At 46.4% G+C, this 26,230-nt stretch overlaps 1 protein-coding gene across 1 annotated transcript in view; it reads left to right on the plus strand.

The window, feature by feature from the left end:
• LTK (leukocyte receptor tyrosine kinase) overlaps positions 1 to 26,230 on the plus strand; it is an 88,610-nt gene that overhangs the window by 39,561 nt on the left and 22,819 nt on the right. The window contains exons 11-22 of the mRNA XM_029911412.1: positions 6,523 to 6,621; positions 9,951 to 10,128; positions 10,586 to 10,736; positions 11,878 to 12,009; positions 12,549 to 12,705; positions 14,595 to 14,777; positions 15,189 to 15,287; positions 15,800 to 15,952; positions 18,357 to 18,467; positions 20,381 to 20,567; positions 21,736 to 21,826; positions 25,324 to 25,388. Coding sequence (XP_029767272.1) covers positions 6,523 to 6,621; positions 9,951 to 10,128; positions 10,586 to 10,736; positions 11,878 to 12,009; positions 12,549 to 12,705; positions 14,595 to 14,777; positions 15,189 to 15,287; positions 15,800 to 15,952; positions 18,357 to 18,467; positions 20,381 to 20,567; positions 21,736 to 21,826; positions 25,324 to 25,388 — 1,606 coding nt within the window. The remainder of the gene's footprint in view (positions 1 to 6,522; positions 6,622 to 9,950; positions 10,129 to 10,585; positions 10,737 to 11,877; positions 12,010 to 12,548; positions 12,706 to 14,594; positions 14,778 to 15,188; positions 15,288 to 15,799; positions 15,953 to 18,356; positions 18,468 to 20,380; positions 20,568 to 21,735; positions 21,827 to 25,323; positions 25,389 to 26,230) is intronic.

Below are 26,230 nucleotides of genomic sequence, written 5' to 3' on the forward strand. Positions count from 1 at the left end.
CAAGGGAAGTATATGCAGGACCTGCCCACAGTGTGCCTGGCTCAAGTCAGTGCTATCAGTCCCCTTCTTTGTGCTCTGCGGGGCCTGACTTTCTGAAGGGCTGAGCGCTTAGAACTCCAGTTTGAAATCAACAGGACCTGCAGGTGCTCATCAGCTCCGCAAATGAGGCCATAAATCTACTCCAACATTTCTGCATTGCTAACTGCTGAAGGCACGTGGGTGTGAACTGGACTTTGGGTTTGTAAACATTTCTCTGCAGTCTTTGGAATATAATTGAAGAAGAGATGAAGGTTTTCTAAAGGTGAGACAGGAACTGAGATGGCAACGTGAGATGTGGAGGGGACACAGATCTAGCCTCTCTTCTCATTCTTCTGCAAAAAGATGATGTTGGGAGCTAAAAGCATGGGTATGTTAAACATGTAGGTCCAGGTGTTCAGCTGGCATAAATCAGTATTGATTTCAATGGAGCTACAGCCATTTATACCTGCAGAGGATCTGGCCTGGAAGGCACGATTCATGCAGTGGAAGGACAGAGTGAAGAAACTGTGTTTCTTGCAAGACTCAGGTTTACCACTGTTCTTTGAATCCTCATTGTGAGTTGACTTTTTCTTGCCTTTGAAAACAGCCTTCTATTTATCTTCTCATCCTTTTAATTCAGTTAGGTCGCGGAGAAGCCCAGCAGCTCTGCTGTATTTTCAGTAATGAAATTACTTCTCCCTGGCCAAGAGAGGCTTCACATGTCACAAATGAAGCCAATTAAGATCCAAGCAGAGAGAACTACATTCTTCGCAGAAAGGAGGTGCATGGCAGCCCGGGAGGCTGGATTTGCTCCTTGTTAGAATGTAAATATTAACACTCAAATCCACAGAGATACTTAGGCATCTGAAACCCATATTAGGCACCTAAATCTTGGGTGGTGCCTAAATCTCAGTTTTAGGCTCCACTGCAATCCACAAATCTCCCACCAAACCCTGTAGGCGCCCAAATGTTCAGGATAAAAGTGCCCTCAGCTCTTATATTTCTGCCTCTGGCCATGCACACTGCTGCCTCACTCTAGGAATCTGGATACCTATCTCCTACCTAGACCCCAGAGCAATTCGTGAACTGGGGGGAGAGAGATGTTTGCTTGCCTTTCTTGCATGTGGCGCCTGATCCAGTAGGTGGCCCCTGAGTACGCCTCCTTTGAATTGGGTCTCATTCAAAATCCAGCCAGCTGCAGCAGCAGCAGCTGTGCCCACCTTATGACTTTTAGAGTACTCACGTGGGATGTGGGAGACCCAGGTTCAATCCCCCCACCTCTGCCTGAGGGGGAGAAAGGATTTGAACAGGGATCTCCCACCTCTGAGGAGAGTGCTCTAACCACTGGGCGATGCACTATTCTGATGTGGGGCTCCTTCAGACTCTCCTATTGCAGCTGTTCCATTGTAACTAAATAATGGAAGAGTGATTAGAGCAGGGGGACTGGACTCAGAGTCTCCCAACTCTCTGCACACACACACACACACACCATGATTGAGAGATAGGCACCTAATTCAGGCTTTGTGGAGTCCAGTGGTGTTCCCAAGATTTTCTAGGTATCGAAAAGTTAGGTGCTGCAATGCCTAAATCCCTTTGTGGATCCAGGCCTAATTTCCTCATCAGTTCCAGTCCTCTCTCTTCTACAGAATGCAGCACTGGCTTTAAAGGAATTGTCTCTGAGTGGAAGGGCTGGGAATGGCAGATGGGGCTTCAAAGCCCTCATCACACTGACCCAAGAGGTTAGTGGGATTTGAAAAATAGATGGTCTATTTCTGTGGATACTGAAAGCAGCTCAAGGGACACCAATAAGGATTAGCAACAAACAGATAAGCACAGAAATTTGGATATAAACCCTCCTGCTTCAGGGCATAAATCAACCTCTGAAACATGTAGTTCTGGGCACTGTTGGAGCCAGGATACTAGACGAGACGGACCTGGGGTCTGATTCAGTCTCACAATTTTTATGAGAGAGGGAGAAGGTATCGTAAAGGGAAAGAGGACACTCCCCTGGCTAACTGGCTAGAGTCATGGTTTTCAAACTTTTTTTCTGGCGACCCAGTTGAAGAAAATTGTTGATGCCCGTGACCCAATGGAGCTGGAGCAGAGGGGTTTGGGGTGTGGGAAGGGCTCAGGGCTGGGGCAGAGGGTTGGGATGCTGGGGTGAAGGCTGCAGGGTGGGGCCGGGGGTGAAGGGTTTGTGGTGCAGGAGGGGGCTCAGGGCAGGGGCACAGGGTTGGGGTGCAGAAGGGGATCAGAGCTCTGGGGTGGGTCCGGGGATGAGGGGTTTGGGGTGCAGGAAGGGGTTCTGGGTTGGGGGGGCTCAGGGCTGGGGCAGGGGATTGGGGTGTGGGCGTACCTTGGGCGGCTCCCAGTCAGTGGCACAGTGGGGGTGCTAAGGCAGTCTTTCTGCCTGCCCTGGCACCGCAGTCCGCACTGTGCCCCAGAAGTGGCCAACAGCAGGTCTGGCTCCTAGGTGGAGGCATGCAAGCGGCTCTGTGTGGCTCTTGCCTGCAGGCACTGCCGTCCCCCAGCTCCCATTGGCCGGGAGCTGGTGCTTAGGGCAGGGGCAGTACACAGAGCCCCGTGGCCCCTCCTGCCTAGGAGCCGACCTGCTGCTGCCTGCTTCTGGGGCGCAGCGTGGTGTCAGAACAAATAGGGACTAGCCTGCCTTAACTGGGCAGCACCACTGACGGGACTTTTAACGGCCCAGTTGGCAGTGTTGACCAGAGCTGCTGCGACCCAGTGCCTTACATTCTGCAACCCAGTAGTGGGTCGTGACCCGCAGTTTGAAAACCAAAGGCGTCTAGGCACCTAATGGGATTACCAAAAGCACCTAGGCAGATTAGGCACCCAAATCCCATTGAAATCAATATCTGCATAGTTAGATGCCTGAATACCTTTGAAAATCTCATATTGCAACATGCTTAATAGAATGTATCTTGAGCAATCACTGCCCTCTTGAGTGCTTAGAGGCTCTCTGCTTTTCCTCTCTTACCGTGCATCGCTCTGAGCTTCACTGTATCTTGTTCTTATTAAGATCGCAGTCTCTGATGTGAGACTCTGGGTTGTCTTGGCCTGCAGGATTAGATTTAATGCTGGACCTTACTTGTGCTTTCATAAAAGATTTGTTTTTATAATGGCTGGTCTGTCCCAGGGGAGCTCTGTATGGCAGGTGTTCGGTTCCTGATTTCCAGGCTCCCACTCACCATGCTGGCATGGGGGGGGGAGGGGAAGGGAGGGGGAGACATGCGACTGTGGAGGCACCATGCTTGGCTCTTGAGATGAACAGAAGGGAATGCAGCAATTTGGCTGATTTAGTAGCAGTGTTCACTGGAAAATTAATGGACCAGCAAAGAGGCTGTTGGGGAGCTGGTTCTACTTCCTGATTCTCTGCCCCTGCTGCAACACAGGTTAGAGAAGCTTGCAGGTTACTTCATTTTGCACTGACTGGGATCCCCAAGGGACCATACACCATTTGGGCCACTACCTCTCCCCATTACCAACACAACCTTTGCAGCAGGGGCTGTGAGAAAAGAGGTGTAGGAGAGAGACACTTCATCTCTGTGCCTCCAGAAGACTCCCACGCTCTGCAAGAATTCCCAGCAAGAGACTTGCACGCAGCTCAGGCAATGATAAGGGGGCAGAACACAGTAGAGAATCTGCTCCCAGGGCTGCAGTGTGGGGTATGTAGGGGAGGGTGAAATCAGATGAAATGAAGAAGATTTCTGAGTAAGCAGCCTCATCTGAACATGAAGCTGAGTGATGGAGATCAGAGAGCCAATCGCTTTGCAGATCTCTCCAGCATACACATACCCCAAAGTGTCATCTAGCAACTCATGATCAGAGGCCTTCCCCCTTCTATATGCTTATAACCCCCCCTTTCCTCCCCCCACATACACACACACAGAGTAGGGGACCAGACAGAAGATGGAATAGACTGAAACACAGATCTTTGGAGCTTGCACCATCCTGTATATAGAACATGCCCTCCTATGCATTCATTTCTCTGCAGTCTATAAAATGCTGGAATTCTAAGTGGTAGCAATAATTAATGGGAGCAGTCTGATGCTCAGTGAGGCTAGTGGATGCGGTTCTTGGTCTGGTGAGCATGAAGGAGACAGAAGGTTTGGAAAAGGAGGAAAGGGTGTTTGTTTGGAAATGAAGAATTGCTCTAGGACATGCTGTTAGGATGCTGCTTTGCTAAAGACACAGACTGAGGCAGTGTTATGGGGACTGATTTACATTCTTTCGCTCTGGCTAAAGCAATTGAATTTATTGTACATCTCTGAAGACCAAACGCTATGCTGGAAAAATGGTCTTGACCTTCTGCATTCATAATTAATTTAACTCAGGCCCTCAGAGACCAAGAGCCTCTTTCTGACTGACCTTAGTCTTTTTACTTGGGTTTCTTTTGGTCTTTAATCCCCATAGTTTGTTTAGGTTAATTTCAGTTTTTGTTACAGCTATTAGTTTGACAGCTCTGTCAGGTGAAGTCCTCTGTCTATCCACAGAACAGATACATTACGGAAAGAGTCAATACAACACTTTCCTTCACTGTCACCTATTAGTGTCCTTCAAGTCAGACCTGCAGAGAATACCACTAAGGGAGAGGTTGTCACCGAGTCCCCGGGCAATGCTCTGGAACTGCTCCCTACGAAGCCAGTCAGGACTCTGGTGAAGTCTCCTCTCTGTGAGCAGACTGTCTTCAGGGCAAGCAGCTCCATACGGCTTCCATCTTCCTGGGTCTGACCTTGGAGCATTCAGCATCCTCTGCCCCTCCGTGTGCTTCCCACAGCGAGTCTGCCCAGGCGTGGTCCTGGGGAAGCCAGAGGGTCCTGCACCCCCACTTCACAGTCAGACGTGACTCTTAGCCAGCCAGTAAACCAGAGGTTTATTAGATGACAGGAACACAGTCTAAAACAGAGTTTGTAGGTACAGAGAACAGGACTCCTCAGCCGGGTCCATTTTGGGGGGCAGTGAGTCAGACAACCACGTCTGCACTCACTCCACAGTCCCCAGCCAGCCCCAAAACTGACTCACCCTCCAGCCCCTCCTCCTCTGGGCTTTGTCCCTTTTCCGGACCAGGAGGTCATCTGATTCCTTTGTTCTCCAACACCTTTAGCTATCTCCTTGCAGGGGGGAAGGGCCCAGGCCATTAGTTGCCAGGAGACAGTGTGTCGGCCATTTATGTGCACTGGCCCTTTGCTCTGCAACAATTACACCCCCTTATCCCACCACCTAGAGACTTAAGAAATGCATAGGGGAAACTGAGGCACCCCTACAGCATTCAGAGGAAACATTAAGAACATTCCCACTTGGTCACAGAGGTCAATTCAGTTTTCATGGCTCAGTTTGGTAATTGGCCTCTGCTGAGACTGCTAACGAGGGTGTTAATTAATGCTAAATGTAATGGTGGCTTTGTGAAAGGATAACTGTCCAGCTGGAACTGAATGAGCTCAGTTTATGTTGGCCACTGAACAGGCATTAGATGGTGTGATGGGGTGTACAAACCTCAGACTGGAGAAAAGGGGTTAAAGAGCTGCTCTGGCCCCAGTTGGCTTCACCCTGCCACACCTGTAAAACATGCTGGTGTGTACAGTATCTGATCAATGGTGCATGTGACTGTTTCTATGTTGAGTCATCTCTCCCTGTTTTCTCTCCACTAGCAAAATTTGTCAAAACATGGCTACCTTGCCACTTTATGAAATCTGGAACTTGCAAAATTATAAAAGAATGAAAAGGCAAATTAGAAGGGCATTTCAGGAGCTGATCTGCACACACACAAAAACTAGGAATCAACATTTCTCAGAAAACAAAATTTTGAGAACTTGGAAACCTTGCAAAATGAATTAGCAAAAAATGTATTATGGAATTTCATGAATGTTTTGCACCACTCTTATTAGTCTATTATTAATATTCAGTCATTACTGAGCAGATTAAAAGCAGGATGTCCATTATCAATATGTAATATTCCATTGTCGATTCTCCTGGAATATTTTTGTTAATCATAGTCAAGTTTATGTTTAATACCCTTGTTTACTGCATGCAAATGCAAATCAAGGCCCTTTTCCTGCAGTTGGCTAAATGGAGGTAGACCCCTGTGTCCATGCAGCATCCCATTGACTTCAGTGTGGTTTCATGTGGGCAGGTCCCTGTGTCTGAGCACAGCCAATGATCAGGACCCAAATGATTTGTAAGGATAATTGAAAACAGAAGTTCTTTAAAATACTAAGTTTCCTTTCTCCTTGTCTCTCTCCTCTTCTTTTCCATTCATTCTATGACACATATGCACATCACATACACATGACAGAACTCGCTGTTCCCTTTGCTCCAGTAGTCCATGTGGCATAAGGGGCACCATAGTCTCTTCTCTGCCGCCTTGCAAAAGGGACTTTTTTATTTAAATAAAAGGATTGTGCCTGATATATTTATCTGCAGTTTGGTTGAAAGTCTCTCTTTTTTTTGCCCCCATCTCTTTCTCATCCATCCCACACACAGTGACAGGAAGAAGACAAAGCCATTCTGGAAAGCACCAATACCCACGGGAAATCAGTATCATGGATGAGAATCTGTTGAACCCACTGGAAGAGCCCTCCCTTTCAGGTAGATAGCTCTATACTGAAGCCCTGACTCCTGAGTACAATAGATCGTCCTGGATCAAGTTCCTGCCTTGCAGATAGAAATTCCCATAGTTAATTAGTGGATCCTTGTGTCTCAGGCAGATGGTCCCATACTTGAGTTCTGTCTCTCACTCAGATAGACATTTCCATACCAGATCCCAGTCCCTGGTAAGTAGTCCTTGCAACAGCCCATCCTTATTGCTTTATCCAGACTCCTGAATCTGGAAAACTGGGCCAGAAATTCCACAGTGGCCATTGTTGAGTTTTTTCAAGTTATTTTTCTGACACCAACCAGAGCATGGAAGTACAAGCAACACCAAAAAGTCTGGATCAGCTCTTATTTTAATCTAACTAGTGGACTCATCATTTCTAGTCAATGCATACCCAGATAGAGGTTAAATAATCATATGGTTAAACACAAAGAGCCTGATTAAGTCCCAATCACATTCTTTGAGGTGCTGAACACAACTAGTTTCCAGCAACTTCAATGGGAGTTGAAGGAGCTCAGCACCTTTCAGGAGATGATCAGCATCTTGTAGTATTAAGCCCAAAGGAATCATCAGAATGACTTGGTATTTTCTGTATAGCCATAAAAATACACAGACAACATGCCCTTCTTGTAAAAATAGTATATACAAGAATTCCTATGGTGCTTAGACCATACCAAGGGTTCTTGCAAAGGATCCACAAACAAATGCAAACATTGCATCACGCTCCTCTTTAAAAAAAAAATAATAATATTAGCGGGTTTTGAGCCCAGTCCTGTTCCAGTTGAAGTCCAAAATAACTTCAGTGGGAGCAGGATTGGACTTTTTACTTGGAATAAGATTTTTTATTAGCCACCCAATATTCTGCCTCTCTGGTCCCCTTTGGAATTAAACAGACATAAACAGTCACTATCTTATATACAAGGCCCCTGTATTTCATAATTTGGTGATTCTGTTGCCTACCCATGACCTCAGAATCATGCTTCAGAATCAAATCTTTCGTCTTAATAAAAATTTGGGGTTTAGTCTTTAATGTTGCAATGAAAATCCAGAAAGCAAGAATCAAGTGGAAACCAATGCAGTGCTGTTTGCTTGAGTTTGCAAAAGCCTGGAATAATACTTCTGGGGGGTGTGAACTGCCCCATCGTTCCTGTTGAGACATGTTTCTGTGGATTTCTTGGTGACTAAACTAGGAGATTGATGAACAAACAAATGTCACATCACACCCCATTCAATAATGTTAGTAATATTTGTTTAGAAGCAAGACAATTATAAGCCAGTCAGTGTTTCAGCAATATCTGCCTTCTGCAGGGTTTTAAAATCATCAAATACATTCACTTTGTCACACATATATACATCAAGGTTTTTATTAACATAGTTATAGTTATGCACAAAAACTATGTTAAAAGAACATTAAGATTTCAAAGTCAAGGACTCAAAAGTTAGGAAATGTCAGAATTAAGGTTGCCTATGAAAACTTAATTCAGCCCCCTTGTGCATATGAATTATGATACAGTCTTTTATTACATGATCACATACTATTTTTTCCATAGGACTCCTGCCTCATTCAGTGCACAGGATGGACTTGCTCATATAATTTTGTTTTATTGACTACAACCACATTTACTGCACATTATTTAAACCTTGCGTTGAAGACAGAATTGTTAATTTCCTCGTGGACTTTTCTGTGGCATTCATCACTATGGTATCTGAGTGCTTCATAAATATCAATAAATTTAATTTTACCACACCCCAGTGAGGTGAGGAGCAATTATTATCCCCATTTTACAGATGGGGAGCTGAGGCATAGGGAGATTAAGGTCAAAAATATCCACTAATTTCAGGTGCCAAATTTGAGATGACTAGGATCTGATTTTTCAGAGTACTTAGGATTATATAGCACTTCATAGGTTGAAAGTACAGTTCCCATTGACAAGGGTTGCAACTGTGAGTGCTCAACATTTCTGCAAATTAGACCCCCAGGTTTATTGAATCAGACACATAGAAAATGAACACACAATTCGTCACCACCAAAAGCAAACATCATTCCCGGATGTACTAGCAGGAATGTTGTAAGCAAGACGTGAGAAGTAATTCTTCCGCTCTACACAGCACTGATAAGCCTCAACTGGAGTACTGTGTCCAGTTCTGGGCACCACACTTCAGGAAAGATGTGGACAAATTGGAAAAAGTCCAGAAAAGAGCAACAAAAATGATTAAAAATCTAGAAAACATGATCTACAATGAAAGATTGAAAAAAATGGGTTTATTTAGTCTGAAGAGGAGAAGATTGAGGGGGGACATGATAACAGTCTTCAAGTACATGAAAGATTGCTATAAAGAGGAAGGTGATACATTTTTCTCTTTATCCACTGAGGACAGGACAGGGAGTAATGGCTTAAATTGAAGCAAGGGAGATTTAGGTTAGACATTAGGAAAAACTTCCTAACTGTCAGGGTAGTTAAGCACTGTAGCTAACAAATTAGCTAGGGAAGTTGTGGAATCTCTATTATTGGTTTTTAAGAACTGGTTAGGCAAACGCCTGTCAGGGATGGGCTTAGATAATACTTAGTCCTGTCTCAGTGCAGGGGACTGGACTAGTGAGATCCCTTCCAGTCCTACAGTTCTATGATTCTATGCAGCCATCCTTTCTCTTCTTGCAATTCCCTTCCTCATTCACTATACACCTTCCAACTTCTACAACAAATTAATCAGGGCCCCTACAGCCAACAGCCTCTTCACTATACAGCTCTGATTCACCCCAAGAGCACCATTCATCCTGTGCTCTGCATGAGGCAGGGGTTCTATGGGGAAAAAACCTGTATGCGATCAGGTAAGTAAAGATTGTATCATAATGCATACGCACAAGGGGGCTGAATTAAGGTTTTACAGGCAACCTTAATAATTAAGGAATTTCCTAATTTCGGAGTCCTTGACTTTGCAACCTTAATGTTCTTTTTACACAGTATTTGTGTGTAGTTATAACTATGTTAATAAAAACTTTGATGTATAGATTTGACAGAATTAATGTGTGTGATGGTTTAAAAACCCTGCACAAGGCAGATGTTGCTAAAGCTTGGACTGGCTTATAGTTGTCTTGTATCTAAATTAATATCACCGAATGGGGTGTGATGTGAAATTTGTTTTTTCATGAATCTCCTAGGTTAGTCACCAAGGAATTTACAGAAACATGTATCAACAGGAACAATTGCTGCATTTCAATGTCATTTGCCCTGTGATTGCGGAGGGGTTGTGTGGTTATTGTATCTGACTATGAAAGGGAGGCTGACATCTCTAGGCTCAACTCTCACTGTTTTTGTCACAGGAAATGTGCCTAATGTTCTTTGGTGGTTCACAACCTGTGGTGCCAGTGGCCCCCAAGGACCAACTCAAGCACAGTGTGACAGCGCCTATTACAACACCAACATCTCAGTGACTGTAGAGAAAGAGGGACCACTCCGAGGGGTGCAAGTGTGGAGAGTGCCAGCAACAAACCAATACTTGTGAGTGTCGGTGTATGCTGGGGACCAGAGAGGCAGTCAGCTAGCAACTCCCACTTACCATAGCACCTGTATACCCTTTAGTGCAACAACATCTGTTGGGAGTGGCTGAGTGTAGGGTAAATATGAGTACCTCAGAGCCAGCAGGAGTCACAGTGGAGAGTTATGGCTCAGGAACAATGTAAGTGAGGAGTTATTGGGAGGAGTGATGTAGCACTGACAGTGAGGAGCTCAGGACTGGAATGGGCTTGAGGCTGTGGGACTGTAGGGGTGCTGTCTGGGGGGTACTCACTTTGGGGCTCTGACGGTGTTAGAGAACTGGCTGTAGGGAGCTCAGGAATGAAGTCACTTTGGGGTTGTGACCATGCCAGAGCATTGGCATGTGGAGCTCACGGCTCGAGTCGCTTTGGGCTGTGGGTGTAGGGTTTCTGTCTCTCTAACTGCTTCCTTTCTTTTTCAGGATATCTGCGTATGGAGCAGCCGGAGGGAAAGGAGCCAAGAACCACAAGAAGAGATCACATGGGGTCTTCATCTCGGCCACCTTCCAGCTGGAGAAAGATGAGCTCCTCTACATCTTGGTGGGGCAGCAGGGGGAGGATGCCTGCCCAGGGGTGAGGGACACACACACACTCGTCACTGGGCAGAACCACATTACAGATAAGCTACAGAACCCCTCAGTGAGTGGGTTTAGGGTTTGGCTGTATTGGTGATGAAGGGCAGGAATCCCAGACTCAAGTGAGTAAAACCCAGAAAGGGAATTGGGAGGAACCAATGAGCTGAGCTAAAAAGAATCTTCTGAAAATAAATACAAGGAAATCTGAAATGAAAAGCGTCCTCCAAAAGCACAAGCATAAAACTCTGCTTTAAAATCCCGGTGTTCAAAAAAAAACCCCTTTCAGTTGCTTTAACAGGGCAGTCACAGCCAGCTGCTAGGTCTGAGCTGCACGTTCCTGATCACAAACAGCATTTCTCCACAGTAGGGATTTTATCAGGCCTGCCAGGATTTGAGATCATTACTCAAGGCCCCTGTTGGGATCACGGCCCCATTGTGTTAGACAGATATAGTAAGAAGTGGTTCCAGCCCTGAAGCGCTTACAATCTTAAGGCTGGATCCAAAGCTTGTTAAAGTCAATAGGGGTCTTTCCATTGACTCCAATATTCTCTGCAAACACAGGGAAGAACAAACTCCAAAGATGTGTGTAGCTCAGTGTCCCCCAAAAAATCCAAGCTGAGAAACAATTTTTCTGTATTTTCTCTGTGTAGTCTAGTGCTTTGTGCAGGGAATGGGGAGCTAGGACTCCTGGGTTCTATTCCCAGCCTTGCCACTGACTCATTGTTCAACCTTGTGCAAATCACCTCATCTCTCTGTTCTTGCATTTCCTCATCAGAACAATGAGTACGAATAACACTGACCCATCGAATAGCAGTATTCTGAGATTTAATTAGTAATCAGAAAGCATTTTAAGATCCTGGAATGTAAGGAGCTCTAGAGGTGCAATGTATTAGCATTTGTTATTAATAATAAAAATAATATGGGCTCATTGCCTTTCTCTGGTTCTGCTGTGAGCCTTTCTTATGTCACTTGCACATGTGACGTGTTCCCAGCTCAGGAGAAGCTTGTCAGGGGCGAAGGGAGAGGTCACTTACCAAGCTAGTGGTCCCTCCACAAGGAGAACATATACTATGTGTACAGATTTGTGCATGCAGACTAGACGGTGTCGATCTCTAACTGCATCTGTTGTCTCCTTTCAGGGGAATGTTCAGACTCAGAAGATCTGCCTGGGGGAGTCATCTCTCATTGAAGAAGATTACAAACTCAAAAAGGATCTGAAGGACTGGGCTGGAGGAGGGGGTGGGGGTGGAGGAGCCACCTTCATCTTTAGAGTAAGTCTTCCCTCTTTCCAATCCCCTTCTGGACAGTGTCCAGCAGAAGAGCTAGCTTTCACTAGTGATCATGTGATATGATGCTATCAGCTGTTTCAGGAAGTTGAAGGGAGGGAGGGAATGTTTTACATAAATGCAAATTCCTCCTATCCTCATTCCCCCTCATTTCAGTCACCTGCTAGCTACTGCCTCTTCAGCACTGTCAGCCCAAGCAACAATACCAGGACGGGAAATCAAACCAGGGTCTGCTGCTTAACACTGGGACTGGTCCAGCTTCAACAACTGGTGTTTAATTGGACCTGCTTCAGATACTTGTCACTGTTGGCAGACTGCCCTGAATAATGGTGTCAGGACACAATCTGTAGCATTGCTCTGGGCTATGGCCACTATTGTATGAGCTGCTTTTATGCTTAGTGATGCAATGAATTAGGTGGGTTCTCATATCTGAGAGGTTGAAGGGTTTTCTGGTATCTGATGGTTTTGAGCCTGCTGCACCTTTCAACTGTCCTGTGTACTGAATTGTATTTGTCCTTGAGCAGCTGAAGGATGGGGTTTTCGAACCGTTGCTCATCGCTGCAGGAGGAGGGGGAAAGGCATACCTGAGGGATCAGGACAGCTCCCTGGATGATGTACCCCTGGAGCAGTTTGAGAACAACACAGCAGTCCCTGGAGTCAATGGGAGAACTGGGGCAGCAGGTGAGGCCCTGTAGCAATACAAGGTCTGGATTTGATGGCCGAAGAACAAAACTGACCTGCAGACATTAAGCAACACAAATCCTTTTGATTCATATAAACTTTTCTGTGGGAGTAACCCACTGAGACATGAATGGTGGTTCTTCAAGTGCTGGCATATGTCCATTACACTGTAGATATGTGCATGTCCTGTGCACTGGTGCCAGACAGTTTTCCCTAGCAATACCCATAGGGGTGGCCCCACCCATCTCCTAGCTCCTTGTGCTCCCAACAAGGGTATAAAATGCAGAACCACCCCACCTCTCCTCCAGTTCCTTCTTACCATCCATGGTCGTGGTCAGAGTGTCTTACTCATAAACTCATAGACTTTACGGCCAGAGGGATCATCATGATTATCTAGTCTGACCTCCTGCTCATCACAGGCCACAAAACCTCAGCCACCCACTCCAGAAATAGGCCCATAACCTCTGGCTGAGTTACGGATGTCCTCAAATCTTGACAAGTTACAGAGAATGCACAATTTACTCTAGGGCAGACCAGCAAGTGACCCATGCCCCATGCCACAGAGGAAAGCAAAAAAAGCCCAAGGGTCTATGCCAAACTGACCTGGGGGAAATTTCTTTCCTGATCCCAAATATGGTGATCAGTTAGACCCTGAGCATGTGGGCAAGACCCACCAGCCAGACACCTGGGAAAGAATTCTCTGTAGTAACTCAGAGCCTTCCCCAACTAGTGTCTGATCTCTGGCAATTGGAGATATTTGCTAATGGCAGATGTGGATGGGCCATATAACTTTGTAGACAAACTCATTCTGCCATCCCCTCCATAAACGTATCAAGCTCAGTCTTGAAACAAGTCTTTGTTCCCTGTGAACAAACGTATTGCTGCTTGGCTATTTAGCTGGTGGTACTCTTTTTTGTCATTTGTTTGTTTGTTTTTTCTTCATTTTTAATTTTGTTTTAGTTCAATTTTTTACAGTCAAGTAGGCCTTCAGGCATTGTCTACTACCTGGGAAGCCTGTGGCAAAGTCCCTGGTTTCCAACCTTACTCGGGTTGTTGGAAGTCCATCTCTATCAGCAACAGTAATTTGCACTGTCTCAAGTGCTTAGGCGAGGGCCGTGTTAGGGACGGGGATAGAAAAGCCGAGAAAGGACTGCCTTCATTACACCAAGGCAGCATTTAGACTGGTGTCAGAACCACCTTAATCATCCAAGGGAAGCTCTTCCATGACTCCTTCCTGGAATGCTCCCCCAGCTTTGCCTGCAGATAAAAGTCATCAGAGGTCCCCATCACTGGGGCTTCAGAGCATTCCAGGTCTCAGAAACATACAAAAAAAGTCAGCATCAGGTTCCTCGAAGATCAGGCACCAAGATTCTTCCACAAGGTCAGCCCGTTACTGATGGTACAGCTTGCCACTCTCTGAGAGTGGCTCATACAGCGAGACCTGAGCTGTTGACTCCCATGCCCTCCCAGAGGCCGTCAAGACCAGCTGTTTCTTTGGCTATGACAAAAGAGACTTCTCTGATCACAGCACGACGACCATCCATGTCAATACTGATGATGCTGGAGGCTTATGCCTTGGCAAGAGTCAGGAGCGCCGGGGCCAGGGGGCCATGGCCCCATCACTTTTTAAGGTGTTGGACACCAGTACGTGTAGTTAGCAAGTGCTTTTCACAGCTAGCTTAGCAACAGATAATATAGACCCTGAACTGGGTTTTTATTGTGCAAGCTGCATTGATGGACATCCTCACTCCCTTGGTGAAGGGGGTAACTTGAATGCAGGTACATCTTAGACAACTTATAAGGGATATTTTCTCTCCCTTCACACACTTTCCCCCACTCCACTCTGCCCATACCCTGCTCACCTGATTTTCTCTCTCTTTTTTCTGCAGGTGGAGGTGGTGGCTGGGAAGACACCACCCTGTTTCCTCAGACTGGGAAGTCCCTCCTGGAAGGTGGAGAGGGAGGCCAGGCCTGTCCCCAGTCACTAGCCAAACTCCAGTGGGCCACCTCAGGTGGTTTTGGTGGAGGAGGAGGAGCTTGTACATCTGGCGGGGGAGGTGGAGGCTACAAAGGTAGGTCTGTTTGTCCTGTCATTTAGGGGAATGGAGACTGTAGGGACTGGGAACATTGCTCTTTATCTGCAAGGATATTTAACCATCCTTTAGCCTGCCTTTGACCTGTCTAGAGGGAACGGTCCATTTCATGATGATTCATTCTGTTAAAAACTAACCTATTTGCACCAAGTTGAACCAAGACAGATACTTTTGGATTGAAGGGCTCTGCCAGCCCTGATGGGTCTGGGATGAATGATTTCATTGTCCTCTTTGAGGACAAGAGATAAACACATTATCTCACTAGCAAGTCCCAGTGGAACTCCATACTTCAAGAGACCAATGCAAAGCGGGGGACCCCGGCATCTTGTGGCCACCACACCTTTGCTGTTATTCAGCACTTGCACATGGTGACGCCTCTCTTTTTTCCAGGCGGGCATGTATCAGATGTTGATGATATCACAGCTGATGGGCAGGATGGTGTTTCCTTTGTGAATCCAGCTGGGGAGATCTTCCTGCATCCCCTGGCAGGTAAAACAAATGTTTTCTATTCTCCCACCACCGTCTCTGCCTCCCCTTTACCTCCTGTCTCACCTCTCCTTCCTTCTGTCGCTTTCTATAACCTCCACACATACATGTACTCTATGATGCAGATCCTCAAGTAATGTAAATTGTCATAGTTCCATAGCTTTCAATGACAATTTACACTAGCTGAGGATTTTCCCCCTACAACTCCCTCCAAGGCTGAGAGGTGACACCAATCTTCGGGTACAGTTTTATGTATTCAGTCCTGGCCTACCCCATCGCACCTGAAGGTTAATCCAAAGAGGTCATGCTTTTGGGAGGTGAATTTCAGTGCCAGTACTCATTCACTTCTCCTGGCGCTCCTCAAATGGGTGATGTCTGTACTGAGTTATGTTGGGATGTGTGTTTTCTTAAGTAGGGAGACTGGCACTGTAGCCTCCTGCATTTGTTTTCTACCTTTACAACATGGGAGAAGATAAATTAAACCCTTCTGTTCCATCTGGCTCCTTCTCATTCAGCCATGGAGAGTCACGGGGAGGCGGAGATTCAGGTCTACCTGAACTGCAGCCACTGCCACTCGGGCAACTGCAAGCGGGACCTTGACACCAATCTGCCGATCTGTATTTGTGAGATGGGAGCCGTGCTGGCCAGTGATAATGTCACCTGCATAGGTAATAGGTGGAGCTTTATACTCACAGAATTTCTTCTGTCTTCTTTGCATCTCCCCTCCTTCCAGCTTCTCAAGGTAAAGATACTTGACTCATAAATAATGATATCGTTCCTCTCTATTGCCTGCCATCAGAGGTATTTCAAACATTAAACAAGTTAATCCTCCCAGCATCTCTGGGAGCTGGGTATTATCTACATTTTACAATCATGCAAACAGAGACAGAGGGACAGATTTTCAAAGGCACTAAGACATAGGTAGGCACCTAGTGAGATTTTCAAAAGCACCTAAGCAAGTTAGGGGCCTAAATTCTATTCAAATCAGTGAGAGTTAGGTGTCTGACCTGGTTAGTGGGTGGGCACTTTTGAAAATCTCACCAGGTGCCTATCTGCATCTTTAGGTGCCTAAATATTTTTGGAAGTCTGGCCCAGAGAGGTTAAGACGTTTGCCACAGAGCTGGAAATGGACCAAAGATCTTCTGACTGCCATTCTTCTACTCTAACTACTAGACAATGTTCCCTCATTGTAAAGTCTTAGAGCAGCAGTTCTCAACTGGGGATCCACAGCCCCCTGGGGGGCTGCAAGCAGGTTTCTGGAGGTCTCCCAAAATAAACCGGGCTTCAGCCCCAGGTAGCGGGGCTTGTGGGGTGTGCCACCTCCACCCCCCGACTCACCTCAGCGAGCCACCCAGCGTGTGGGTCAGCACCAGCAACAAGTTTCGCACTGAGTAAGGAAAATAAAAATAATATTCAGTTTTTAATTTTTGTACCTACATTATCCTTCTTTTTATATATTATATAAGTGTTGTGTGTAACTCTATAACGATCAATTTAATACAGCTTTTAATCGACTGGATATGCAGAAGAACAGTTGTTGTGACACAAAGTGGGCCACAGAGTTTTTAGAGCATGCTGGGGGTGGGGCTCAGAAAAAAAAAGACCGAGAACCCCCATCTTAGAGGACAGAGCAGAAGAGCTAGATTTCAAGTTCAACTTGCTGTCTGGCTCACGCACTTTCTGCAAGCACAAATCTTTGGAGGAGAAGGGGAAGTCATCTTTCTATATTTCGCTCTGGAGATGCAGGATTCTGAGGAGTGTTGGGAGTAGATAGGACTGAAAACTCCAGACACCATCTCCTTGCACACCAGGATGAGTTGCACCACCCCACAGCCTCAAAAATTCAATGTTGTTTGGCTTGAAAGCATGACATCTGTAAAAGAGCGCAGTGTAAATTCATCTGACAAGCAGACAATGCATTCTGAGAGAACTTTGCAGCTGAAAGTTCCCCAGTGGGGATCCAGGACAAATGATCATTTTCAGAAGGGATTGTTTTATCAGTAAGGCTACATTTTAGTCATGGGTATTTTTAGTAAAAGTCATGGACAGGTCACGGGCAGTAAACAAAAATTCACAGCCCATAACCTGTCCATGACTTGTACTATAGATCCCTGACTACATATTGGGGGGAGGGATGTCTTGGGGGGTGCCGCGGGTGCTTGTGGAGGGGCGGCCTGGAGGGCGCTGCGGGTGCTGGGGGGTGGTGGCCCAGGGGGCGCCGTGGGGGCACTGCGGATGCTTGGGGAGACGGCCTAGGGGGATGCTGCAGGTGCTGGGCAGGGGGGCTGGCAGCAGCAGGCGGCCCGGGATCCCTGCTGGTGCTTGGGGGGGGGGTGGGGAGGAGGGCAGGCAGACTCCCTACCCGGCTCCTTGCAGCTCCCCGGAAGCGGCGACATGTCCCTCCCTCAGCTCCTAGATCCGCGCACTGTCCCTGCCCCAAGCACCGGCTCCACAGCTTCCATTGGCTGGGATCCACGGGCAGCCCCTGGGCCAGCCGCACTGGCCGCTGCAGAAGTCACGGAGGTCCTGGAAAGTCATGGAATCCGTGACTTCTATGACCTCCATGGCAAACTTGTAGCCTTATTTATCAGTAAACATTTTGGGTTAAACACATCTCTGGTGTAACACCACCAAATAGAATGACTGAATCACATGGAGTTACACTAGAGATGAATTTGGCCCCTTCTTTTCACACCAGTTAATACCCATTTGACTGATATTCATCATTTTTTTTCTAACACTGTCTTGCAACTCTAAGACATTGAGCTTCCATTGGGGAATTCCAGCTGGTGGGCAGTGCTGTTTTCCATCTATCTGGAACCTGAAGAACAGAATAAGGGATAATTTTGTTTCAAGCTGTTCGTGTTTAGATAATTACATTGGTTGAACAGTGATTTATGAGTGTTTACGACTCCTGGGGCCCTAATGGAATTTGCTTTAACATGCAAATGATGGTTCTTCACCACCATCATCATATTATTTTTTGGAAGAGGGGAACCATGGCGGGAGAGATTATTTAATGGGGCTGTGGTTGTCTGGTGGTTAATGTGTCTGTGTCTTTGTTTTGGCCAGTTCCTCACAGCCCCATCTCAGAGGGACACCTTCCTCTTCCGCTCCTCCTAGCTGTGGTCACTGTGATTGTAGTGCTTGGAATGGCTCTGGCTTGTGGCAGCCTATCCATCGGTAAGGAACATCTTTGGCTTGTATTAGTATACTCATTCCTGCTCTTGTATTAATCTATATGGAATATATGTGCCCAAAGAGACAACGGTGTTACCATGACCCTGTCACTGTCCAATGTTAAACTGTTAAGCAAGGGTCAGAGTTTGGTATATAGAGATCTCGATTTGCTGCGTTCCATGCCAAACAGACTAAGAAATGTATGCTAAAGTTTGGAGATTTATTGGTTAGGATACACATGAGAGAAAGAGCTAAAATAAGTTATAAAGCAGTTTGAAATTGAATGATTAGGTAAAACAGACTGGACCAAAATCTATTAAAAGTGCCACCAGACAACCCTTCTTGATGGGGAGGAAAGGGTTAGTTCTGTTGCTGTTCCAAGATGGGAAGGGTGGTGGCCTGTCCTGCTTTTGTCAAATAGACGGCCCTGAGGAGGAGAAGAGATAGGATAATAAAGGTGGGAGAAATATCGCTTTTGCTGATGCTGCCAGGATTCTGGGTGACAGGTCAGTCCCAGGCAGATGCTCTAGATTGGTGGGTTGGCCATAACACCATTTGCCCTGGGCTCAAGGTCCTCTTCTGGTCTGGGACATCATCAGGCTGGGCTGGTCCCCCTCTCCTTCACCAGTCTCTCTCAGGCTGGGCAGAGCTGGTTGGACCATCTTGTCTCATTGTATTGATACTGCTTGGTACAGTTGACCTCAGGATCAAGTGGAAAGCCAAGAGAGAAGGAGAGAGACAGGACAGGAGGAAAAATAGCAGGGCAAAAAGGAATACACAAGGGAAAGGGAGACAAAGCAGGATCTCACGTGTCTCCAGTTGGAATCTCCGCTGGTGCAGCAATGATGGCCAAGTGTCCACTGACATGCTGAGCTCTGGATTTTACGATGATGTAATGACTTTTGGGGTCCACAGGAGAAGGGCAAAGTCCCTGGAGTGGAGCAGGGGCCTGTCAGCCTTCCCCCTTCACCGGGAATTGCTCAGTTGACCCGCCTGTCCTCAACCCCGAAAGTTTCTTTGTAAAGGCCTTGAAAGCGGGGTGCTGGGCAGAATAGTCCATTTTCTCATTACTATTGCAACACTGCTCAAACCCACTGTCCCAAACCTGGCTTTTACCAGCCTCTGAGTTGGCCCCACTGAAAGAAGGGAGCCCACCTTAAAGCTATATTCTGCTAACCATGGTACTGATGGGGAATTGAGAGGGGCTCCAGCCAGGAGACTGGTGACTACCAGCCAAAGCCAGAGGAAGACTAGTCTGCCTGCGGACCACATTATTACTGCTGCTGCTAATAATTGGGGCCAGATTGTGTTCTACCCTTGCGTAAGTCAAGTCATGGGGAGCCAGCAAGAAACATCACCGCTTGCCTGGCCCCATGTAAGGGCTGGGCACAATAGTAGCCCCATGAGCAGGGACTGCTCTGGCCTTGCTCCTTCTGCGGAGAAAACCACTTAGAAAGACCACTAGATCACTAAGCAGGCCTCCATTAGCAGCCACTAATCCATAGACTGCTGTCATGACCACTAGTTAAATATAGAACTCACTCAAGGGCATGGCATGGTCTCAGTCTGACTGGCCACTTGCTTTGTTGTCTTGGTTGAGTTACAGCAAGTCCTCTTGCTTGTTGGTTCAGGAGAGGTTGCTCCAGAGAAAGGGAGATGGAGCCCAGGCTCCATCTGGGGTCCAGGACTACATATGGCCAATACTCCATACTCGTGTATCCCATTCAAGATGGAGAAGTTGCTGCAAAGAGAAAGAATGTGATTGATGCTGGGGATTTAAGAATATTACTTGGATTCATAACTGCTGACTTGGTCTCTTTGTGTTGTTGATTGTTCTGTGCTGCTGGCATTGTTTCTTCTGCTCTACCCACATGTTGACATTTCACCCTCTGTTCTTTTGTGGTGTGCTCCCACAGTTTATCACCGTAAGAAGCAGCAGCTGGAAGGAGCCAGAGCACGACTGCAGAGCCCAGAATATAAACTGAGCAAAATCCGCACTTCCACCATCATGACAGATTACAACCCCAACTACTGCTTTGCAGGGAAGGCTGCCACGCTGAGCGAGCTGAAGGAGATCCCCCGGAAAAACATCTCCCTGCTTCGGTAAGGCTTGCTGCTGGGCCTGCTCCTTGATTCAGGGGAGGAGTTGTAGCCTTTGGTAAAGGTGGCAGGGTCACACATTTATTTTGTTTGAATGTATAAAATGGAGCACGGAGAACAAGAGACTGAGGGCTAGCTGGCTGACTAACCGTGGAAAGCTCACAGTCCAGCATGGTACCTAAATGTGGCTTTCTTGACAGCTGCTTATAACACCTATGCCGCACTTTTGTGTTCTACAAGACATCACTTTGTAAGAATTAGGCCCTGACTTAAGCACATGTTTAACTTAAACTCATGAGTCACATGTCCCATTGACTGACTGACGCTTCCAGGTAGAAGCAAGAAGATTCCCTGTACTGTTCCCTCCCTTACACTTTTGGGATGTCCTGGGTTACTGGGGCTGCCTGGCTCCCAACAAATCCCTTCCAGGTCCATAGCAACGTTTCCTTTTCTGCATCAGAACAGGGAAAGCCACCCTGGGCTACTCTCATGACCCCTGCAATCCAGCTGATGTCAGTTAAGAGGGCATAGGGAGTATGGGCAAAATTTGACTGCCTATATTTATTCTGCTACTTCGCCGCCTTCAGATATCAGCCCACAGCCTTCTCTCTCTGACCCCCTGATTCACTGTAGCCTTAATATCACTGCTAGTAGCTGAAAGCCCATGCTGTTGCCCAGGTGTAATTCATGGAGTCACATGTGTAAAAAAGTTGAAAATGGCTGAGAACTTAAACATTGGCTGGTAACAGACTGCGAATCTCAGTGATGATTCAACCTGGGGATATTCTGAACAGAGACCCCTAAACCATGCTTGTAGCTGCTTCCGTCGCTTCACACTGACTCAATAGCCCGTCTAGGCTTCAGAGTCGCGCACCGAGTGACATTCCTCGAATCTTCTTATACAGATAAATCTGTCACCAAATCCTAGGGTGCTGGCGCCAGTATAGATTCAGGCGGTTACTTTGTCAGCATGCAGTAGACACCTGTGTTTTCAGTACCACTGAAGGTCCAACACTACAGCACCAGAAAGGGTCCAGAGGTGATTCTGGACGTTTTGACACTAGGCCATGTCTGGGACTGATTGCTTTGCCCTGGATTCCAGTTACGAGAACAGGTCCAAAACTATTCCTGAACTTGACACAGTAAAACCTGCTTTTTCTCTTCCCCTCAGGGCCCTAGGGCATGGTGCATTTGGTGAGGTTTATGAGGGGACTGTGGTAGGAATCGCAGGGGATCCCAACCCTCTTCAAGTTGCTATCAAGGTCAGTACTTACAGCTAATGGCCTAATCTTTCCTGTACGGTAGCGAATACCCATGAGAGTGATATTACCATATAAAGGTTCCAAATAGAAATGGATTGTTACAATTATCATATACTGCTTGGTTAACAGTGATACACATGCTGCTAATGTCACACGTGGGAGTTATGAGCTTCCCATTGTGTTGATTTTTAAGCCAGGTAGCAATAGCAGCAGATTGCAAATAAACAGTTCTTGTTTGCAGCATGATGTTATAGTGGCTATACCTGATGGTCTAATTGGGGTGGGAACTGTTATGTTAATTTCAATGGAATAATTGGGCCCATTGAGTCAAAGGCCTCTACACGACAGAACCTGAAGAGAAGAGTGTGTCCCTCAGCCTCTGCTGCCAATACCAGGGAGAGAGCTCCTACTACATCTAAGAGGAGGCTGTATGAATCTCAGTCACCCATCCATATAAAATATATTAGCTAAAATTAAAACAAAGTGCTAAATCCTCTGCCAGCATCAATCGGCGCAGCTCAACTGAAGTGAGGGAGCTCTGCTATTTGATACCAGCAGAGAGTTTAACCTGCTCTTATGGGGTTTGATGAGAGCCTTTCAGTAAAGTAATAGTCACCTTTAGGGTTCATCTACACTTGGAGCTGGGGGTGTGATTCCCAGGTCGAGGAGACCATACCCGTGCTAGCTCTCATCAAGCTAGCATGCTAAAATAGAGTGCAGTTGTGGCAGTGCGCCCTATGTAGGTGCCCTCAGATTCCCTAGGTGTGTACTCAGGGAGGCTAGCCTGTCCCACAGCTCACACTGCCACAGCTGCACTCTATTGTTAGCATGCTAGATTGATGAGAGCTAGCACAGGTATGTCTCCTTGAAATGAGAATCACGCTCCCAGCTCCAAGTGTAGACGTACCCATAGACACTATTCCAGCAATTCCAGCCATTACTGATACTCCAGGCTTTGTGACTGATACTCCAGACACCTCCTTTTTAAAAAAGGCTCCAGAGGCGATTCTGGCAATTACAGGCTGGTAAGCCTACTTCCGGGCAAACTGGTTGAAACTATAGGAAAGAACAGAATTATCAGACACCTAGAAGAACACGACTTTTGGGAGGAGAGTCAACATGGCTTTTTTAAAGGGAAATCATGCCTCACCAATCTACTAGAATTCTTTGAGGCAGTCCAACAAACATGTGGTCAAGGGTGAGCCAGTGGATATAGTGTACTTAAACTTTCAGAAAGCCTTTGACAAGGTCCTTCATCCAAGGCTCTTAAGCAAAGTAAGCAGTCATGGGCTCAGAGGGAAGATCCTCTCACAGATCAATAACTGGAAAGACAGGAAACAAAGGGTAGAAATAAATGGTCAATTTTTGGAATGGAGAGAGGTAAATAGTGGTGTCCCCCAGGAATCTATACTGGGACCAGTGCTCTTCAACATATTCATAAATGATCCAGAAAAATGGGTAAACTCTGAGGTGGCAAAATTTGCAAATGAAACAAAAAATTACTCAAGATAGTGAAGTCCAACACAAGATGGTGAAGAGTTACAAAAGGATCTCACAAAACTGAGTGCCCAGGCAACAAAATGGCAGATGAAATTCAATGTTGATAAATGCAAAGTAATGCACATTGGTATCCAAACTATCCATATAAAATGATGGGGTCTAAATTAGCTGTTACCACTCAAGAAAGAGATCTTGGAGTCACTGTAGATAGTTCTCTGAAAACATTCATTCAATGTGCAGCGGTATCAAAAAAGCGAACAGAATGTGAATGTGATTTGAGTTGGGGTTACCACTCGAGTTATAACTCGAGCTAACGGTGCTGTAAAGACACGGCTATGTCTAGGCTGCAATTAAAAACCCATGGCTGGCTAGTGCCAGTTGAGTCAGGCTAATGGGACTCGGGCTGCGGGGCTGTTTAATTGCAGTGTAGAGGTCCAGGCTCTGGCTGGAGCCCATGCGCTAGGACCTTGTGAGGTGGGAGGGTCCCAGAACTCACACTGCAGCTTGAGCTGAAATGTCTACACAGCAGCTAAACAGCCCAGCAGTCCCAGCCCAAGTCAGCTTGCATGGGCCAGGGTAGACATAGCCTGAGTGAGTGTGAGAACCCAGAACTGAAACTGACTAAACACTGCAAGTGAAACTGTCTAGTCTAGTCCTGAGTGACGGGCAAAAGTAAAAAGAGAGAAAAAGTACATTCAGATGCTATTTATTGCTTCCGTTTTAATGATCCAGAGCCAGACTGTGGCCAGCTTCTGTGTGAGTGAGCAAGCACTGCTCCCTGTTAGTGCCCTGTCTGCAACCTTCCCAGGTATTCACATAGCCCCCAGCAAATGAAACTGCTTAGAATCTTGCTGTACTTCCTTCTGGAAGATGATACAATGTCCACATGGTAGATGAGAGAGGGAGTGTTATTTAAGGTCATACGGGCTGAGCGCACACGCATCACTTCACGGTGCCCAGATTGGGCAATCATCACACACAAGCTGGGTTCATCATGGTCTGGCTGTATCATCAGTCCCGTCTTTCACAGAGTTGGGCTTTGACAGAGCGGGTGGATGTAGAATAGAGAGCTTTAAACAATACATCGAACGTACTCCTTTTATAAATGGTGCACGCACCAATGTAGTAGATGGCCCAAGGGATGGTCTATTTCATGTAGCAAAATGCCACCCCATCCTCCAAAGCCCACACTGCAAATGGCAGTAGCTGGGGTCTCCCTCACAGCCTAGCCTGCAGTCAGTAGCGGACAGCCAATCCCCTCAGTCTGCACACGGATAGCTGCAGCCATATCATCCTCCTCAGCGGTGGCCACTCCATCCTGCTCAGACTGGCACCTGCAGTTTGTATCTGTCAATGCCATTAGTACACATTGTTTTAAATCAGTGGTTCTTAACCTTTACTGCAGCCTGCACCCCTTTGGTTCTCAAAATATGTCCTCGCACCCCTTATCAAAAATCAAAATATGTTCTCGCACCCCTTAAACCTTAAGAATATGTTCTCACACCCCTTAAACCTAGATATATATTTTTGTTTGTATATTACAATAATCGTTCAAAAATGTATAATGTTAATAAATACATAGGTTTGATGAAACAAAGTAGTTGTACTTATGTGTTTGTGCTTAATTTGTGTTTTCAATGATTTACCTTCTAAAAATATCTTGCATGTCTCGCACCCCCAGAAAGGGCATCTCGCACCCCCAGGGGGTGCATGCACCCCAGGTTAAGAACCACTATTTTAAATGAACTAAACAAAAGCACTGCATGTAGTTAAATGCACACATAAGAATATTCTTCGCGTAGGTCAGTCGGCTCTCATTTCTTTCCCATCTCTTGAGTCGTATATGACCCAATGAGTAGGGGATTGGAAGAGGAGAGAGAGAGACTCATATCATAGCTACCACATAATCATATTGTGTCTTTACTGGCTTTTTTATACTTTTCTTAAATATCTTTGTTTCTTCTGGGTGCTTCTCCCCTTTCGTTCCCTCTCAACAGACATTGCCAGAAATCTGTTCTGAGCAGGACGAGATGGATTTTCTGATGGAAGCACTGATAATCAGGTACATTTCTAACCAGGAAATTAACTCACTGACTCAGGAGATCAATAACAGGATGGCAAGACTTTCACATTTAAGTCACTGGTTCCAATCCAGCCCTGCTTGATATTAACTACAAATTGCTACAGCCAATGGCTGTTTGGCGGCCTGTGAGTTAGTGACAGCCTAGTTTCTAATGGACATGTGTCTACCTTGTACATGAGACCCGTACTGGTTATTTCAGCAACGCCGAAAGTAACTTCTCCAGTGGTTGTTTGGGAAATAAGCACTACATTCTTTTAATGGTGTTACATGTATATTGTACCTTTCATCTCAGGAAATCCCAGGGCCCTTGGCCATGTAGGACTCACGTCCTGCAGTCCTTGTGTAAGGAAACTCCCTTTGATTGAATGGAAAATTGTATAATATGTGAACTACAGGGTTTGGCCCTATAGCCGTGCAACCCTACTGAAATTCAGCCACCAATGGGGTGGAGAGCAGCAGTCAGGTGGCACACAACATGCTGCATGCCAAGGAGGGATTTTTCAGCCCAGGACATTGGGGCAAACCCTTCTCTTATTAAAAATGCTATGGGGTGTTTAGGAACAGCCCTAGACCTGTCTCTTGCATGGATGGCTGCACAAGGAGATGGTGCATGAAGCTTCCCCTTTATGCCCTTCAAGCAGTAGCCAATCACAACTGTAGCTCCTGTGCTCCCCTAACCACAGGGACTTCTCCCTCCCAATGCCTTCTGCAGCACTAGTCACCCCAAAGGCCCCGTGTCTCTGCCCCTCCTCTGCACCAGGCAGCAGAGTGGGGCACTCTGAACCCTCTTGAGGGGTGAAGTCGTGAACAGGGAACCAGTG

This window comes from Terrapene carolina, unplaced genomic scaffold (assembly GCF_002925995.2).
Source record: "Terrapene carolina triunguis isolate 2854851 unplaced genomic scaffold, T_m_triunguis-2.0 Scaffold96, whole genome shotgun sequence".
Classification (NCBI taxonomy): Eukaryota; Metazoa; Chordata; order Testudines; family Emydidae; genus Terrapene; species Terrapene triunguis.